The sequence below is a fragment of the Rhincodon typus genome, chromosome 46, assembly GCF_021869965.1.
Source record: "Rhincodon typus isolate 14 chromosome 46, sRhiTyp1.1, whole genome shotgun sequence".
In the NCBI taxonomy this organism is placed as follows: domain Eukaryota; kingdom Metazoa; phylum Chordata; class Chondrichthyes; order Orectolobiformes; family Rhincodontidae; genus Rhincodon; species Rhincodon typus.
In genome coordinates, this window is record NC_063377.1 from 10298741 (window position 1) to 10317258 (window position 18518).

At 43.0% G+C, this 18518-nt stretch overlaps 1 protein-coding gene across 3 annotated transcripts; it reads right to left on the reverse strand.

The window, feature by feature from the left end:
- Nucleotides 1–211: 211 nt before the first annotated feature.
- anp32e (acidic (leucine-rich) nuclear phosphoprotein 32 family, member E) lies at nt 212–16533 on the reverse strand. 3 transcript variants are annotated; one of them, XR_007266128.1, is made up of 8 exons: nt 16283–16533; nt 9338–9487; nt 6824–6946; nt 5536–5689; nt 5045–5187; nt 3870–3930; nt 2820–2960; nt 212–2163 (listed from the first exon to the last, which is right to left on the reverse strand). XR_007266128.1 is itself a non-coding variant. In XM_048620327.1 (7 exons), exons 1-7 carry the CDS (start codon nt 16334–16336, stop codon nt 2893–2895), a joined length of 750 nt encoding a protein of 249 aa, XP_048476284.1. In that variant the 5' UTR covers nt 16337–16533; the 3' UTR covers nt 212–2892. The 3 variants fall into 3 exon arrangements, 2 of the variants coding, with proteins under 2 accessions (XP_048476284.1, XP_020369588.1); XM_048620327.1 differs by having other exon boundaries at nt 212–2957; XM_020513999.2 differs by having other exon boundaries at nt 212–2960.
- Nucleotides 16534–18518: the final 1985 nt, after the last annotated feature.

Sequence of the window (18518 nt, forward strand, 5' to 3'; positions counted from 1 at the left end):
CCCTGAGTGCGAAGCTGGACTACAAATCCCAGGCGGCACCGCGGGGTCCGCACACGCCCCCAGCCCAACCTTGTTGCTGAGCGGCGCCGCAAGCTCATTCACCATGTGTTCACTCCCTGTTTCTGTTCCGGTCCACGGAGGCTCTCTCTAGCATCCGTTAACATTCTGCTTTCTTACAGGCGCGAGGTGCCACAAACAGACAAGGTGAGGCTTTTGTTTAAACTTTTGGAACTTTATTGTGTGCAACTTTAAATTTATAAAAACCGGCATTAAGTTTACAGCACAAAACAAACCCAGAGCTGTTCCCAGGAGGCCTTATCAATGGCTAAAATAACCCCTTCCATCCCCAATAATTAAAATAGGGTCAACTAGTTATGTTTGGGGGTGGGGAAGAGCGAAAAACGGGAGGAACGATAAATCAAATTCAGAACAAATCTGCGCATACTAAAAAGAGTTTCACACTATGTTGTTCGTGTTAGTTACAATTGAGAAGAGAATTTTGATATCAGCGTGAAAGGGGAACTAAAGTGTTAACATAGCAGCGTGCATGTCCTGGGAATATCCCTAGAAAAAAAGCAACTTGGGAAACATTCACAGACCACTGCAGTGTAACTGCTCTGGTTCAGATATATGCTGAAGCAAAACGATGCTCCAAATTCGTTGTTCCAAATTTAAAAATCCTACCATGGCTTCATCCAAATACAGTATATTCTAAACCCAAAAATAAAAAACTATTTCAAATACAACTTAAACACAAAAAAGGGACTTTTTTTTTTTAAAAAGCAGACCAAACAGACTATTTACAAGTTGTCTTTTTTTAAAAACGGGAGTGTTACAGTTGAAGCACTATCAGAATTTATTTATGGAGAGAGTGGGAAAAGGAAATGGTTACAAAGACAGAACTGTTCACTGGATTGACATGAGAGGAGGTACTGAATAAAACCTGCACTCCCCATCAAAAGGGACCACTAGATAAACTAGACCAGAGATTAAAATAGAAAGAAAGCTGAGAGAGGTCACATCCTTCATTTGCTAATTAGGGTGATGCATAAAAAAGTAGAGAGTGTCCAGACTACCTACCTCAGTGCTCCCCCAGTGAGCCGTCTGTAGGGAGAGAACAAAATTCAAGTACCAAATCTTAAGACCACATAATTCCCACTTGTGGTTTAAAAGCCTCCGATCTGAAACTTACTCCAGTTTCTCTGTCCACAGACACTGCCATATCTGCTGAGTATTTTCAGCAGGTTCTGTTTTTATTTCAGATTTCCAGTATCCACATTATTTTGCTTTTGTCCCAAGCCACAGCTTTTCTTGATCAGATTTTAACTCTGAAATTTATCAATCTTAAAAACAAATTCTGAAAGTGCTTATTCATAGGTATTGCTAAAAACCACAAGATCTACAAATACAAAACCCACCCCTACAAGTGAATAACTGTCTGCATCTATGAAAGAATTCTCAGCAATGGTTTTATAGTTAAAATGCATTTTACTGATGGGAGTTGAAGGGAGATGCCAGCATTGGTGCCAGTTATCTACATTAGAAAACACTCAAATTACACCCAGCTGTACCTAACATCTTAGCCCATTGTAAAATCCAGTTCCATTAAAATAATTTAGTTGAATGTTGGAACACAGTATAAAAGATATGTTCTAAAGTCCTCCCCCTATCCTCAAGACAGGGTGAGATGCTCCCAGCTCTAACATGGCATGATCGTAAAAATTCCTTCAAAAACAAATTAAATTGAGTCACCAGATTAAAGTGTAGCACACAGTAGATTTCTCAACACTGAACTTATTGTTATGATCCTAGCACAAATTGCAATCTATACAGTCAGCTGTCCGATTCTAGTGCCCTTACCCCCTAACAAAAACTCCATGTGTTCATCTCTAGTTCAGACTAAATCAGGGGCCCGAAGGAATAACAAAACATTTTAAACATCAGCCAGCAGGAAAACGTTTATGGAGGGATCTTGTACAGGCACCAACAGAATGGTTTGGTCTAATACTCATCTGTTGAGTTGGCCTCAGAATCAGGACAAATGGAGAGTCTTCACCACATTCCGCTCAAAAAGCTTCTTTAGAATTATGGTGCTTTTGAATTACGACGGATTAATTCCTGGCAACATCCTCTTTTCATCCCTTGACCCAATTTCAACCGACTCTAGAAAACAATTGTTAGTTCTCCTAAGAGAGGGCATCTCAGTAACAAAAACCTCGCAACAGAACGTGAGAATCAAGATTAAGGTAAATGTACACAAGGGGAAAAAGTAGTTTCAGACAGGGTTAAAAACTGAGTGCACCTTCATTAGGAATTGATGGGAAATTTATATGTCCAAATATTACTGAAAGTTTCCCATGCAGGCTCATCATGCTATAAATAATATCAACAATGGGGCTGCAGTGCCTCCACTGACATGGAAATGTAATTACAGTATGACAAGCTTACATAAGTTTGGACACAAATTTGAGAAACAGAAATCAGCCAATATAGAATATTTTTCTGGTCCATTCCTGCCCTCCCCTTTTTAAACCAGCTTCAAAACCCATCTGCAACATCACAGGAAATAAACTAGTTCAAAATTTTCAAAGAGATCCCTGCATGCACTTAGTTCAAGTACAAATCAGATTCTCATGGAAAGGAATTATTAAAAGGAAAAAGGGCTACAGAAATGCATCTAGAACACTGCCAGTAAAACTGGAATGGTTTTAAAAAGTACAAAATATTTCCCGTCCCAGGACACTCCCCTATTTCTTGTCCTTTCCTCCTCCTGCCTCCCACCATCTCCCTCCCCCTTCAACTCCCATTGTGACAGTTACCATCTAAAGAATAGCAAGAATGCAACAAAGTCGTATCGTGATGAAACATGAGTTTGGTCACAGTTGAAGGGAACTACTCATCATCCTCGCCTTCATCTTCTGCCTCTCGTTTTCGCTTCTGTCCTTGAGTGGCAGCATCTTCTGTACAAAAACCAAAAGCTTTCAGTATATAGATTATTAAAACCAGCATATACCACATACCCACTGCAAACCTTAGGCTCCCAAATCTATTCACTCGGGTTTCCACCCCAAATAGAACATTAGTGAAGCAGTTCAATTTGTATAAGATTATACAGCTTCATGGCCATTTTACAGATAACCTGTACTGGACAGGTTGGTGTTAATCTGATTCGGAGAAAAAAAGATGGTAAGTTCATGAAAAACTCAAACAGAATGACATAACCCTAAATCCAAGTGCTTAAAGAGCACATGACAGGTGTTGAACACTGTCTGTGAAGGACATTGTATGGCACTCAATTTCAAATTTTTCACAAGGTGGCAATTCAGCTGGTTTGCTGATATTCTCTAAGCAGTTCCTTTCTGATTCAGGTCTGTGGTGCTGGCAAATAGCATTTGGAAATTGTTCTTGAAAGATGCTGGTGTACCATTTGCAAAAAAAAAAATGCAAGTAGTTGGCACTGTGCCTGCTTTTATTAAAATCTGGAGTTCAAATTCTCAAACTGCCATAGGGGATTTGATGTTTGTACAGAGTACTGTAACCAGAGGAAGTGTCAATAGCTAGAGGACAGATTTAAGATAGTAAGTGAAAGAGCCAGAGGGGTCACAAAGAAACATTTCTTTACCTCCTTGGAATTGAGATTGGTGGAAGCAGATTCAATAGCAACAATTTGAAAGAAAACTAGTGGCATGCTGCTTTGGAAGGTGGTGGGAAGTACAAAATTTGAAGGAGCAGACTAGTGGGATTAATTGGTTAGCCTTGGCAAAAGGGTATGATAGCCTAAACAGACTCATCCTATAGTCTCTTATTGTACACTTATACATGCAGAATACACATTGCATTCTATCCATATGGCTTTAAAACTATATTACCTTGCTCATCTGCCTCTTCTTCCTCTCCTTCATGAACATAGTCATCATCATCGTCATCATCCTGAAAGAAACAAACAATTTGCCTCAATGAAGTATTAAAGCACTAAGTGTAGGAAACGTGGCAATATTGCACAAACAGTAAAGCAGTATATGGCCAAATCAGTTGTTTCAGTGATGTAGGTCTTGTAGTAATGGTGTTCGTCCTCAAGTGGCAACTCACTCACCCACTCAAGGCTAATTAGGATTAGGTAAAAATGCTGGACGAGCCAGCAAAGGCTGTACCCACTGAACACAAAACAAAAAGACACCAGCGAATGGGAGGTGGTGGTGTACTGGTAATGTTATTGACCTATAATCCAGAACCCCAGATTAATATTCCAAGGACATAGGTTCAAATCCCACCACAGATGGTCATATTTGAATTCACGAAGATCTGGAATTAAAAAGACACAGTCTAATGGCAACCATGTAATTGTAGTAAACAAAGAAAAACACACAGTCTAACCTACATGTAACTCCAGATCACAGCAATGCGGTTGACTCCTAACCACCATCTGGCCAATTAGCCATCAATGAATGCTGGCCTTGCTAGCAACACCTGTATCCCAGAATGGATTTTTGTTTTAAAAACAATCCCCAAAAAGCTGGACTGTGACCGCTTTTCAGAATTCAGATCCAGCTGGATTTCAATCCAAACTGAAGATCTTCCAATGGTTTCTGAGATAGTATCCATCTCCTACCTACTGAACCCCCTTCCCCTCCCCCATTTCTGAAGGGGGGGTCTAGGCCCGAAACGTCAGCGTTCTTGCTCCTCTGATGCTGCTTGGCCTGCTGTGTTCATCCAGCTCTACACTTTGTTATCTCAGATTCTCCAACATCTGCAGTTCCTACCATCTCTTCTGCTGAGACTGTTGTCTTGTGTTGTGCAAGTGTATGCCCATGTTTGGAATTAAGGGGAGCGATTCTCATTCGAAATTAGTTTAGACATTAACCAGTGTTTAACACTTGTTTTAAGGAAAATGGTTTGTGTTATAATAAACAGATTATTAAAGTTCATTGAAGAAGTCTGGTGAGCGTTTTTGGCTATTTGGGTGATTGAATCAAGTTATACTGTTGGACCAGTTTATGGAGTTGTGGGGCACGATTTCTAGCATATTCCTCCTATAACAACAAACCTGAATTTCTTCTTTCAGTAGATAAGACAGTCCAACCTCCCCTGGTGGCTCACCATCCTCTTCCTCCTCCTCTTCCTCATCATCAAGTTCGTCATCATAATATTCTTCAGCAGCACCAGCTTCATCTTCATCATCCTCACCCTCTACACAAGAAACATTGAAAAGTTCCAAATAAAGACACCATCCTGCACTACTGTAGCATCAAAAATACAGCTTCTGGTCCTTATGGAATGAGATGCACATGCATACTGGGTTACCGGAGGTACCAACAACTGATTGGAGTTAAACTAGGAGCTGATAAAAATCAGCAGGAACCATGTCTTGAAGGATTGGGAGAAAACACCTGGAAACAAAAGTTGAGTTAAGTGGTTTCAAAAGTTTTTGATGAAAAGGAAAAGGATATTCCAACTGAATGACCAGGTTGGCTGGAGTGTGCTAGTCCATCTGTAGGAGAAGGGATTCTTCCCCACTCAAAAACATAGATCTCTTACCTTCATCAGACTCTGGGGCCTCTTGGTCATCTCGATCAAAGCCATCCAAGTAAGTAATGTGAGGGAGAAGCTTGAAGATGCTCTCCCTGTAGTCACTGGGATTGGAGATGTCACAGTTATACAGGTCCAAGCTCTTTAAATGAGTCAGGTTTTTCTGAAATTTTAGAAAGACTAAAGTCAAGTTCAGGGCAAGATAAGGACATTAGTGACACTGTTCAGTCCTGTTATTGAACCCACCTAAAGGGTCATTTAAAGCAGTAACCAGGCAATTTGGAGTAGGTTAGAAACTAACACAGGACGCTTTAAAATAATTGAGAAATTAGGTCAGAGTTTGTCATTTAGTCAAATGTAGGATATCACTGGAATCTGAAGAGGAAAGAAAGAATTCTAGCTAAAATATTCTGGCAAAAAGAAGTCAAAACTGGATCTTGATTTCAATTCTTTGTGGACATGAGGCCAACACACCTGTAGGATGGCTTACTTGAAACCCAGACTTGCCATTCACAACCTCAATTTCCTAAAAACACTTTACAACTCATGAGTCACAAATGTGCAGCTTGGAAGGGACATTCAGAAATCTGTTGATAATCGTATCAATGGAATATACAAAGCACTTTTACTTACGAAGCCTCCCTGCCACTTTAACAGACAAATAACCCAGATGCCTTCAAAAGGACTTAGTGATTAATAGCAGTTAAAACATCACTAGCTGCAATGTGAAGAGGAGTTTCAAGGACACAATAAGGGACAAAGAATTTCTGCACAGCTTGCTAGAAAAGAAAGTAAGAAACAGACAAAACAGCCACTGCATAATTGATGTTCACTTTGAGAGATTCCAAAAAGTCTATTCATGGATCAGCAAATTACACAAATCAGTTGTTACTCTGAATGAATAATATAGGGAAAATAGTGGGTATTTCAAAGATTCTGGAACAACAGATCCAACAATGGCAAGGGAGAGTATCAGAACAAGCTGCCCAGTCCTTCCCAGGAAGGAAGTGGATCCTAACCTAAAGTTCCCATCCTTTGGAAAATCAGAGTTCCTGATGCAGACAAACAACATTCCCAACATTTTAAGGCATTCTGAACTTGGCAGGTCAGACTGATCATTTACACCGAATCCTATAAAAATACCTGGGAAAGCTCAAGCTGTAGTTGTGAGCTAGAGCAGTATTTCCACCCATGCCCATATCTGACTTTTTCCTCTAGTTTTCAACACAACCCAAGTGTTTGGAGCTTCTGCTGTATTATGTGCACATATTACTAGGTCTGAGCAATGGCCACCTACCAGAGGCTCAACTGTGCTGTAGTCTTTGATTTTATTGCTGCTGAGGTTGAGGTACACAAGGTTGGGACATTTCTCTGTTAGTAATTCCAGTCCTTCTGAGATGGAGTTATCACTGAGCTCCAACTGTAAAATGAGAGAGAGAGAGAGATAGGCACAGACTTATCAGATGTCTGTAAAATCCATTCTCACCATAATCAGGAACCAGAACACAAAACACAAAACAAGCAGAGGTCATATGCAGATCAGAGCATGGAGGGTGCCTCATTTAAAAAAAAAATGCAGGCTTGCATTTCATAAAATCCCTAGTGTGGAAGCAGTCCATTTGGCCCATCGAGCCCACAGTGACACTGACACTGACACTGACACACACACCACCACCCCCCCACCCTATGCCTGTAATCCTGCATTTCTCCATTCACATCTTTGGACTGTGGGGAAGAAACCAGAGCACCAGGAGGAAGCCCATGCAAACATGTGCAAACTCCACACAGATGGTTGCCTGAGGGTGGAATCAAACCTGGCACTTGAGGCAGCTGGGCTAACCACTGAGCCAACATGCTGCCCACTATTTATATAGTGCCTTTCAGGCAACAGGCTACAATAGTTTGGAACATTCTATGAAATACAATGTTGACTACAATTCAAAGTAATGCATGAAACAACAGTCAATACTTGAGGTAAAGAGACTTTTTTTTAAAAAAAAGGCAATATTGAACGAGGGTTAATTGTTGGCCAGGGCATCAGAGATAATTTTCTTCACAATGGTTTAGTGGGATCTTTACAGCCATCTGAGCCCCTGAAATGCTCGGTCAGTTTACCTTCTCGCTTGCAAAAAGGCATTTGCAGCAGGGAAGTGCTCTCTCAACACTGCACTGGAGCATCAGCTTGAATTTTTATCTTCGAGGGTCTTGAGCCCACAGCCTTCTGAATCAACAGACACAAGTGCTACCAAATGTACAAATACTGCAAGACGTGCTACTTAGAGCAGCAGCTAAGATCAGTAACTTAGGGACACAAGTTCGCCTGTGGCACAACCGCAGCAGGGTGCATCATCTGCAAGGTGTACTGCAAAGTTTCACCGAGGCTCCTTAGACGTCACCTTCCAAACCCCCCATCAATACCATCTAGGAGGAGGAAGGCAGTAGATACATGGGAACATCACCATCTGTAAGCTCCCATCTAAAACATTGACCATCCTGACTTGGAAATATATCATTGTTCCTTTGGTGCCACTGGTTCAAAACCTTGGAACTCCGTAACAGAGCTGAGAGTCTACCTAGATATCCAAAGAACTGCAGTGACTCAAAAAAAAAAGGCAGTTTACCACCATCTTCTCTAGGGCAACTAGGCATGGGTAATAAATGCTGACCCAGCCACATCCACAAACACTTAAAGCTGAACGATATCATCAGTGTTACCTATTCCACGCACATTAGCTTATTATATAAGGTGATCTGTTCAATGGATCATTTATACACATCCAGCTTTCATAAAAAGAGAAGTTACAAATCTGATTTGTATTATAAACGATAAAAATGAGAGCCCATCCATAGCTTAGGGATTGTAAACAGTATCGCTGATTAGTTTTAAAAAGTAAGCCATTTCTTGGATTAGATCCCATTTCAAAGATGTAGGTACCTGGTGCAAACAGGACACACACTCATGAAATGCCTGTGTACACGCTTGTGACATTGTCAGTACACAGGAGTGTAGTGATATCAGTGTGCAGGTAGTTCCTGTGCACAAGCAGGGCCATTGTAGCACTTGGGATAATAGAAGAATGAGAGATGATCTTACAAGAGCCAATATAAGATATTGAGGGGATTTGATATATTGGACAAAGAAAATGTTTCCTTTTATGGGAGACTAAGGGAACATACTTTAAGAATAAACTAAGCTTGTAGTTTAAAGGCAGATGAGTTTTTTTCTCCCCCCTCTCAGAAACCAGAGACTTCCCAAAAAAGGTAATGGAGGTGGGGTTTACAAGTTTATTCAAGGCCGAGTTAGAGTTTTGATAGACATGGAAGTTCAGGATTATGAGGTGCAAACAGGAAAGCAGAGTTGAGACCACACCAAATCAGCCATGATCTTACTGAATGGTGGAGGAAGGCCTGAATGGCCTACAGATGTTCTTATGATCTAAACGGAGATCAGGCAGTCCAGGAGCCAAGTGTCTTAGTGGGTGCAGCCAGAGCTCCACAGAGTCAGAGTCGTATAGCATGGAAACAGACTCTTCAGTCCAACTTGTCCAAGCCGACCAAGTTTCCCAAACTAAACTAATCCCACTTGCCTGCGTTTGGAACGCTGATGGAAATTCCACCTTCAGGGACAGGGTCAGGTTCAGCTGGAATGTTTTTCACTCCCACTACTGACAAATGAAGGCAAGTCAGGGTTGTCTGATATTTAACAACCTCCACAGCAAGCCCTGTTCGCCTGACTTTAGAAACAAATTAATTAGTACAAATTTTTACACCCCATTCAAACAATTTAACGCATGCTGCTGCAAAATCTCACCTTCAAGAGTTTATGCAGGTTTGGGAGTTTGGCCAGAGACTTCAGTCCCACATTGATCATACTGAGATATTCCAGCTCCTTGAATCCATCATCAAAGCCATCAATCTCCCCTTCGTTGCTGCGACAGTTGTCGATTACTAGCTCTGCAACCTGAAGTGGGAAAAGAAACATTTAGAATCATAGAATCCCTACAGTGTGGAAACAGGCTGTTTGGCCAACAAGTCCACACTGACCGTCAGAGCATCCCACCCAAACCTATCCCTGAACACTATGGACAATTTAATATGACCAATCCACCTAGCCTGCACATCTTTGGACTGTGGGAGGAAACCGGAAACTGGAAACTGGAGGAAACCCATGCAGACACGGGGAGAATGTGCAAACTCCACACAGGCAGTTGCCCTAGGGTGGAATCGAACCCAGGTCCCTGGTGCTGCGAGGCAGCAGTGCTAACCACTGAGCCACCATGCCACCCTTTTTCTTTAAAGTGGAGTACCATGGACCTCTCATAGATCATAGAATCAGCAGCTCATTTTAGTTTGCATAATGAAATATGTCTCTGGCCCTACTAACTCTCAGTAGATGACCCAAATGTATATAGTCTCATTCCCGATTGCTATTCCTGCTGCATAGACGCTGTAGTGTAATTGTTATTAGCTAAAGGATGTGATGGTACATACAATAGGATAGCCAGCGGATATAGTGCTAGCAGGTACCCTGAGCTTTTGCCAACAGAGCATGACAGAAAATTGGAAATACAATCTCCTTGAACTGGAAGGCTGTACTCCACATTGATCCACCAGCCTAGAGGATGTAGACAATTGGACATGGTAAATGCAAGCGAATCACATTGACCTGCAAGGGATCCCACTACACATCCGGGTACAGTGTACAGTGTACAAAGTGCAGGTTTCAGGTCCTGCAAACCTACAGAACCTGTCATCAGAGCCAGAGAATTTTTGAGAACAAGTCATGCTGAGAGCTGTATCTAGCTACCTAGCCATAGATGAGCACCATTGGGGCAGGAGAAGCTTCCAACTCCCACCACTGTCGCAACCTTTGTTTCATCCTACTCAGATTTCTCCAATTGCTTCCTCTAGTAGCAAGATCAGCCACCAACACATTTAACAACCTGTCTTCACCAGACTTCAAACCTGGTGAAACTTTCAACCAACTTCACTTTCCTCCTCCTCTTGCAATCAGGGGGTCTTACAACCCAACTTGATATAACACAATTACTGCGTGGGTTTTAATCTTCACTACATCCACAATTCCTAACCATGGCAGTATTGCACTTTTAGATTTTTCACTGAAAAAAGTAGTCCATATTCAGAAAAAGGTCCAAATAAAAGAAAAGGGGGTGGGGGGGGGGCGATGAAATTGTGCAGGTTCGTTTAGTATTATGCACACCTGGATCAATGCCCCCCGATAAACTGACTAGCTAAGGCCCAATATCCTTAATAACAGAAAGACAGAAATAAAAACAAAAACAAAAACGTCTCCTGCCTTTAGGACTGGTGCACACCATTGGGGCTGGGGTGAATAATGATATTTTGATTGGATGCAATCTTGGTAACTTTCTGTTGAGCGCATGATATTTTGTTAATGTCCCACCAGCGTTGTCTAACCTAATTCAATTTTTAAAGAATAAGTAGAAACATGCTCCTTCAAAGTTAAATCTACACAAGGTCTAACATCTGTACAGTCACTAGCATGTGTTCAATACTTGTCATTTCATGCGCATCCCCTCAATTTGAACATGAACTCAAATTCTTCTATTATCCCTGGTTATCTGACGTCCCCATACTATAATACAACAATTTCAAAATCATTTAACAAATCCATCACTTTGGTGACCCAGTTTAAGAAAAAGGTTTACTGTCGGTGAAAGAAAAATAGGTTATAAATTATAGCAAATAAAAACCAAGAGAACTGTGGATGCTATAAATCAAGAACAAAAACAAAGTTAAAGGGTCACCAGACAGGAAACTAACTTTTTTTCCTTCACAGATACTGCCAGACCTGCTGAGCTTTTCGAGCAACTTTGTTTTTGTTCTTGATTTATAGCCTTGTGTATACTGTAGGCCTCAGGATGCAATTTATTAGAAGTAGTAAATAAAGAAAGTTATAACCACAACCAGACTACTGTGCTTTGCTGAACTTGAAGCGAAATGCTCACGAGCATTATGGGACAAAAATGACTTGACATTGATACAGCTACACTACCTCAAATCCCAGTACCCAGGCACTTACCTCCCCAGGCCATGTCCACAGGACCGGTCAAGGTAAGCATTCACGTTTGAAAATTTCCCATTAGTATGCAGGAACCAAAAAAACTCTGACAGTACAGTGGCCTTTTGCACACTGTCACAACTGATGCTTAACATTCTTTACAATGATTGGGGGTGGGGGCGTGGTTCAGGATAACGAATGAACTGCAGGAAATTAGGCACGGTCTCCTCCTTTCAAAGTACCAGCCAACCAATAGAGAAAGCACAGTTCACAGCCCTAAACTGAACAGCAAGAATCAGTGCACAGATCCAGCCCATCACAGAGAGACTACATGTGTGCTTACATAGAAAAAAAAAGTGTTAAAACCAGAAACAAGCTGCTCCCTTCAAAATTGAGTGAAGTGTAGTTGATGTCAGAACATTTTTAATATGAATATTGCTGAACAGAGACATTAAATCTTTTCCTTTTGCACTCTGAACAAACTCAAAAATTCCAAATCAGAAACAATAACAATAAATAGTACTGGAGAAAAGAATGCTGATTGGTTGATAGGTTCACTGGTAGATGCAATTCTAGGATTGTTCAGCAAGTGGTGTCCAATCACGTGAATGTAGTAATAGGTACAGTAAACAACCAGTTTGAGATAATCTGTTGAGCTGAAAACATGGTCATTTGTAGTTACTAGAAGAAACATACAAGTATGCAGGGTTCTATTTGCCGCAAACTAAAAAGATTACGTTCAAGCTTTTTTGACTGTTCCCTGAGCACAAGCCAATAATTCCCTATTTTTTCATGGAAGTGCTTCAGCTACAGTCAACTTACCTTTTTTCCTGTAGTATAAAGTTATTGTGGTTGTTTCAGATTTGGCATTCCTGGTTCATCATGAATAAAAAAGATAAGAAACTTTGATACTTGTTTCTCTTCTCAGAACGATTCAACATTTTAAAATGTGCAGACTTCCCCATATACCAAACAAGTAAACTCAAACTAGAGAGGGGTTCAGTTTCCTTAATCAGACCTTGGGGTTCGACAGGATACAGTTCCATCTTCAAGTAGAGCAGAAGATGATGAATCTCTGTTCCAACAGATCAGATTGTAGGCAATTTCTAGTAACTATGCATATCCATGCACTGGGTCAACAATTCCTGTCCATTAAATGTGATCGTCTTTGGCTGCAGGGTCAGTCACAAAGCCTGTACAATGAACACAAGAAACAGGAGGAATGAGCCTTTTGGCTCTTGGAGCCTGCTGTGCCATTCAAGAAGATCATAACTCGTTTAATTGTGGCTTTAACTCCACTTTTCTGATTGTCCCCCATAACGCTCAATTCCCTTGGTGGATCAAAATGGGTCTTAATACAAGGCCCCAGCTCTTATCCCTAGTCCTCTCAGTCTCCAGGCACAGCCTGCTACCTGACTGTGGAGCCAGCGTTTGTCTTTTCTTCACACAGAACATTAGTGGTTTGCCAGCAAATTCCCCACTCTTTAGCCATTCGTTGTCATGACAACACAAGCATCAGCAAAGAGACAGGATCAGCTATTCAGTCATGAAGGGCATCACTACAGCAGGGTCAGTTGTTAGCACTGCTGCCTTAGTGCACGCGACCAGGTTTCGAATCCAGCCTCGGGCGACTGTCTGGAACGCGCACATTCTCCCTGTGTCAGTAGGAGTTTTCTCCAGGCGCTCCGGTTTCCGCCTACAGTCCAAAAGATCTGTAGGTTAGGTGGACGGGCCATGCTAAATTGCTCCATGATGTCCAGGGACATGTAGGCTAGGCAGACTAGCCATGGTAAAGGCAGGGTGGCAGGATAGGGTGAGTATGGGTGGGATGTGCTACAGAGGGTCAGTGCAGACTTAATGGGCTAACAGCCTCTTTCTGCACAGTAGGGATTCTCTGATTGTGAGATGGCAAAAGGTTTTCATGATTCACATTCTGAAAGCTTTCATATCTGAAAAACATTAAGTCCAGATATAAACAGATCAGCCCAATGTTAAGCCACTATCAAACCAGTTAAGAGTGTTTGTCCACTTGAAGGGGTTGTAATGATCGGATAAAACACCATGTGTAGCACCTGCCCCTAGTACTGCACACAACTGACCATGCTTCCTAGGTAGGCCTAAACAGCAAGTGTCACCAAACTGTTCCACTGTCGGTACCACCACAGCCAAGCCCCAAAACTCAGCTCAGTAAAATCAGTAGCAGCATCCCAACTAACCATGTTTCCCTTAAACCTGGGCCAACCTCAGCTGGCATAATATCAGTGTTAGTTAACAACAGACCAGGGCTGAGCTCTCTCCCAATTCATTGCCAAACCAGATGAAGTAGCAGTAGCATCCTCAGACTATCTACAATACCTAGATGACACTGCACACCAACGTCCCAGTGAGCAGGAGAAACTCAGGCCAGAAAGGCCTTTGCCTCACTTGCTAGTGTGGCGTTAACAGTCAAGGCAGCAGTAACAACACCATCTAGACGGTGTTGGATTTTTACCCAAGTATCCTGTTTCATCTCAGGATAAAGGGATTGACAAGTTTTTTCTCAGGATAGGGTTGTTGCTGGAAAGGTCAGCATTTGTGCAAATCCCTAATTACCTTGAACTTGGCTTGTAAGGTCATTTCAGAGGGCAGTTAACAGTCAACCAGAATCAGAGATTTACTAGCACAGAAGGCTGGTCTTTTGGACCAGTGTTTTTGACTGCCACAAATTCAATCATCTAACTATTCTAACCCCATTTTCTAGCATTTGGTCCACAGCCTCACATACCTTGGCACTGCAAGTGCCTAACTACATGCAGTACCTTTAAGTGTTAGGGTTTCTGTCTTTATCATCCTTACAGGTAGCTAGTTCCATTTTCCCACCACCCACTGGGTGAAAGCGAGCTGTTCCTCACATCCCTCTAAACCTCCTGCTACAGAGGCAATGGATCTGGAGTCAGATGTAGGCCAGACCAGGTAACAATGGCAGATTTCCTTTCCTACAGAGGACATTAGTGAACTAGAAAGGTTTTCAAAACAAAACTTGATGATACTGTAGTGGTAATGGGCACCATGAATGAGTCTAGCTTTTATTTCAGATTAATGGAGTAATTCAGATCTAAGAAACAGGGAGAATATTATAGCAACATGACTACACACTATTGTGGAAACTGCCCTGTGACAACTCACCAAGAATATATGAACTGTACAGTGCACTATTAAACCATAAAGACTGACAAAACAACATTTAACCTCACTCCAGGGTTTAGAAACTCATGGATCTAAAACAACTGCCTACAGACAGAAGGGAAAAGATGTAATGGTTCTCCCTCATTACTAAAGTCTTGTAAACTGGTACAAAAACAAGGATAAAATCAAGTTCTGCTGTAACAGTCCCCACAATCTACAAGATTCATTACCACTCATTACAGCTTCTACTTGTATAAGGAAGATGAAGGCAAGATTAAAGACCAAAGAGCAAGTGCAGAGTGAGGAAAAATAAGAACAGGCAACAAACAATTCAGTAAATTTTGCACTCTCACATTAGTTGCACAGGTAATTTTGCTTTCTACCACATTCCTATCTGATTTCGTGTTTTGTGATGGTTTGCGCTCATGTGCAGAAAGCCATGATCGATGTACAGTGTAATGTACACAGTCCTCAACACACTGCCAAAGTCACTCACAAAGTGCCTGGGGACATTATGGGATGGATAGGGAGCTAGTGCCACAAGTTGTAACATAAACAGGGTAACGAAACAGTTTTAATAAAGTTGCATTCACCAAATAGGTGAATAACACTTACTGATTCATCACCCAGTTGCTTTGGGACCCCACTTTAACCCTCAGTTGCAAGAGAACACAACCATCACCAAACTTGGACTCAGCTTTCTCCCCAAAGACCTGCTGAGTTTCACCCGCAGTTTCCGTTTTTGCAACGGTCGAATAGAATGCTCTCTTCCCCTCCACCCAATGCTCCCGGCTACTGCTCACCTAACGTTCCACAGGAATAGTCACCAAGTCCCTACTCATTTGAGTCAATGAGCCATTCGAACAGGAAAGGCGTCATGGCCAAAACCAATTCTCTCACCTTGTCCAACAAAAGCACCAGATGGTCTTCAAAAGTAAGAACTCTGACCATCTACTAAAACAAAAAAAAACCTGAAGAACTGTGGATGCTGGAAATCAGAAACACAAACGAAATTGCTGGAAAAAAATTCAATAGGTCTGGCAGCATCCATGGAGAAAAAGCAGAGTCAACATTACGGATCCAGTGACCCTGCTTCAAAACTTGAGGTTACTACGAAATGATACGGTAGGAGGAATAAAACGGGGAGGGGGATTGAGAGTCCACTCTCTACCCCAACACACAAATTGGGTTTTATGACTTGTTTTTGTTTTTTTTATTTTAAAAAAGTCTCGAGCACACATACACACCACACCAAAAAAAAATCCAAAGCCTCCCTGACCTCAACTATCCAGAGTCTAGCAGAAAATAAAATTTCAAATCAAAATAAATTAACATGGACACTGCAAGTTAGAACTCAACAAATATATCTATTTCGAGGGAATGCAGTGGGAAAGATTCGGTGAGTTTAAGTGAAATTACTGCAGCCCTGAAGGAAATCAAGTGAATAACCTGGACTTTTCTTCTGGAAGGGGAAGAGATCACAAACACAAGTGACATGTGCTGCTGTTAAAACTCCCTCACTCCATTAATGTGCAACAAACCCTTTACCTCGCCTGGGCTCCTGTTTCTCAGCTCCAGTTTGATCCTTTTCTTCATCTCCATTTTCCTAGCTTTGCTTTTTTTTCTTATTTTTGAACAAGACGAAAATCTTCCGAAAAAAAAATAAATAAATAAGCAGCCTTCCCTCCTGCTGGTTCGCTCACTCACACACAAACAGACAGACAGAGACGGGCTCAGCCAAGGACAAACGGCCTTTATCTCCCCCACGGTTACTCAGCCTCCATTACACACTCAGCACAACCCATACAACTCCCGCCCCCTGCCCCCTCTCCCATTGGTCTCGCCGCGCAGACCTGTTCGCCCATTGGTTGGCATGTGTCCCATCCCCCATCCGGGGCCGAACGTCCCGGATGGTCATTGGTCGCAATGCCACGTCGATCATCCACATAGCGGGAAATGATTGGATCCGGAGGGAGCGGTGTTCGCATCCCCCAGTCGATCAAGATCCAAAGGGATGAAGGGGCAGACCAGATGCTGGGGAGTTCGGCGGATGGCGATACGTTATTGGTTAATTTTGCTGTCACTCTGTGGCTGGGCGGGTCGTCGTGCCCAACGGTTCCCAAAACGATTGGGCCAAATGGGAAGGGGCGGGTGGAACTCCGAGGTTCGATTGGTCAAGATGGGTGTCAATTAAAATTGAATTCTCCGTCCCGCCCTCAACCCCCGAGGTTGTGAAAGCGCCAAAAGCTGAGTAACGGGGGAGGGTGTCGGTGTATTGGTGAATAGTGTGGACCCTCCCTGTTGAAGGACGTATCGAGTGAACAACAACAATGGCGGATATGGATTAGTGTCCTTTTTTTTATAGACTGAGTGAGGCAAAACCCTTCCGTTCTTTCCACGTTCAGACTTTCCTAAATGACTCCCTTCATGCTTGGGATAACCATATCTCACAAGTTTTTGTTTATTCCCCCCACCCCATTCTCGTTGACCTGTTTATTATTTACATGTCATCGTTACGTCGGGGAGCGCTTTCTTCTCTTATTCCAAACACTCCAAGATTATTCGTGTTTTCAAAAATCCAAAACCAGGTTATATTTTTATATCAGAGATAGTAGGAACTGCAGATGCTGGAGAATCTGAGATAACAAGGTGTAGAGCTGGATGAACACAGCAGGCCAAGCAGCATTAGAGGAGCAGGAAAGCTGACGTTTCGGGCCTAGACCCTTCTTCAAAAATGGGGGAGGGGAAGGGGGTTCTGAAATAAATAGGGAGAGAGGGGGAGGCGGATAGAAGATGGATAAAGGAGAAGGTAGGTGGAGAGGAGACAGACAGGTCAAAGAGGCGGGGATGGAGCCAGTAAAGGTGAGTGTAGGTGGGGAGTTAGGGAGGAGATAGGTCAGTCCAGGGAGGACGGACAGGTCAAGGGGGTGGGATGAGGTGAGTAGGTAGGAGATGGAGGTGCGGCTTGAGGTGGGAGGAGGGGATACGTGGGAGAAAGGACAGGTTAGGGAGGCAGGGATGAGCTGGGCTGGTTTTGGGATGTGGTAGGGGGAGGGGAGATTTTGAAGCTTGTGAAGTCCACATGGGAACCCTGCAGCCCAGTGGTATCAAAGCGGAATATGAGTTGCTGTTCCTGCAACCTTCGGGTGGCATCGTTGTGGCACTGCAGGAGGCCCAGGATGGACATGTCGTCTGAGGAATGGGAGGGGGAGTTGAAATGGTTCGTGACTGGGAGGTGCAGTTGTTTATTGCGAACCGAGCGTAGGTGTTCTGCAAAGCGGTCCCCAAGCCTCCACTTGGTTTCCCCGATGTAGAGGAAACCACACCGGATACAGCGGATGCAGTATACCACATTGGCAGATGTGCAGGTGAACATCTGCTTGATGTGGAAAGTCTTCTTGGGGCCTGGGATGGGGGTGAGGGAGGAGGTGTGGGGGCAGGTGTAGCACTTCCTGTGGTTGCAGGGAAAAGTGCCTGGAGTGGTGGGGCTGGAGGGGAGTGTGGAGCGGACGAGGGAGTCACGGAGAGAGTGGTCCCTCCGGAAAGCAGATAAGGGTGGGGAGGGAAAGATGTCTTTGGTGGTGGGGTCAGATTGCAGATGGCGGAAGTGTTGGAGGATGATGCGTTGGATCCGGAGGTTGGTGGGGTGGTACGTGAGGATGAGGGGGATTCTGTTTTGGTTGTTATTGTGGGGACAGGGTGCGAGGGATGAGTTGCAGGAAATGCAGGAGACACGGTAGAGGGCGTTCTCGATCACTGAGGGGGGGAAGTTGCAGTCCTTGGA

Coding starts and splice junctions, on each gene's coding strand:
- anp32e (XM_020513999.2), bottom strand. CDS start 16,336: ATGGAGATGAAGAAAAGGATCAAACTGGAGCTGAGAAACAGGAGCCCA. Junction 3,931..5,044: donor TACTGAAAGAAGAAATTCAG/GTTTGTTGTTAT, acceptor TGTTTCTTTCAG/GATGATGACGATGATGATGA. Junction 2,961..3,869: donor AGAAGAGGCAGATGAGCAAG/GTAATATAGTTT, acceptor GTTTTTGTACAG/AAGATGCTGCCACTCAAGGA.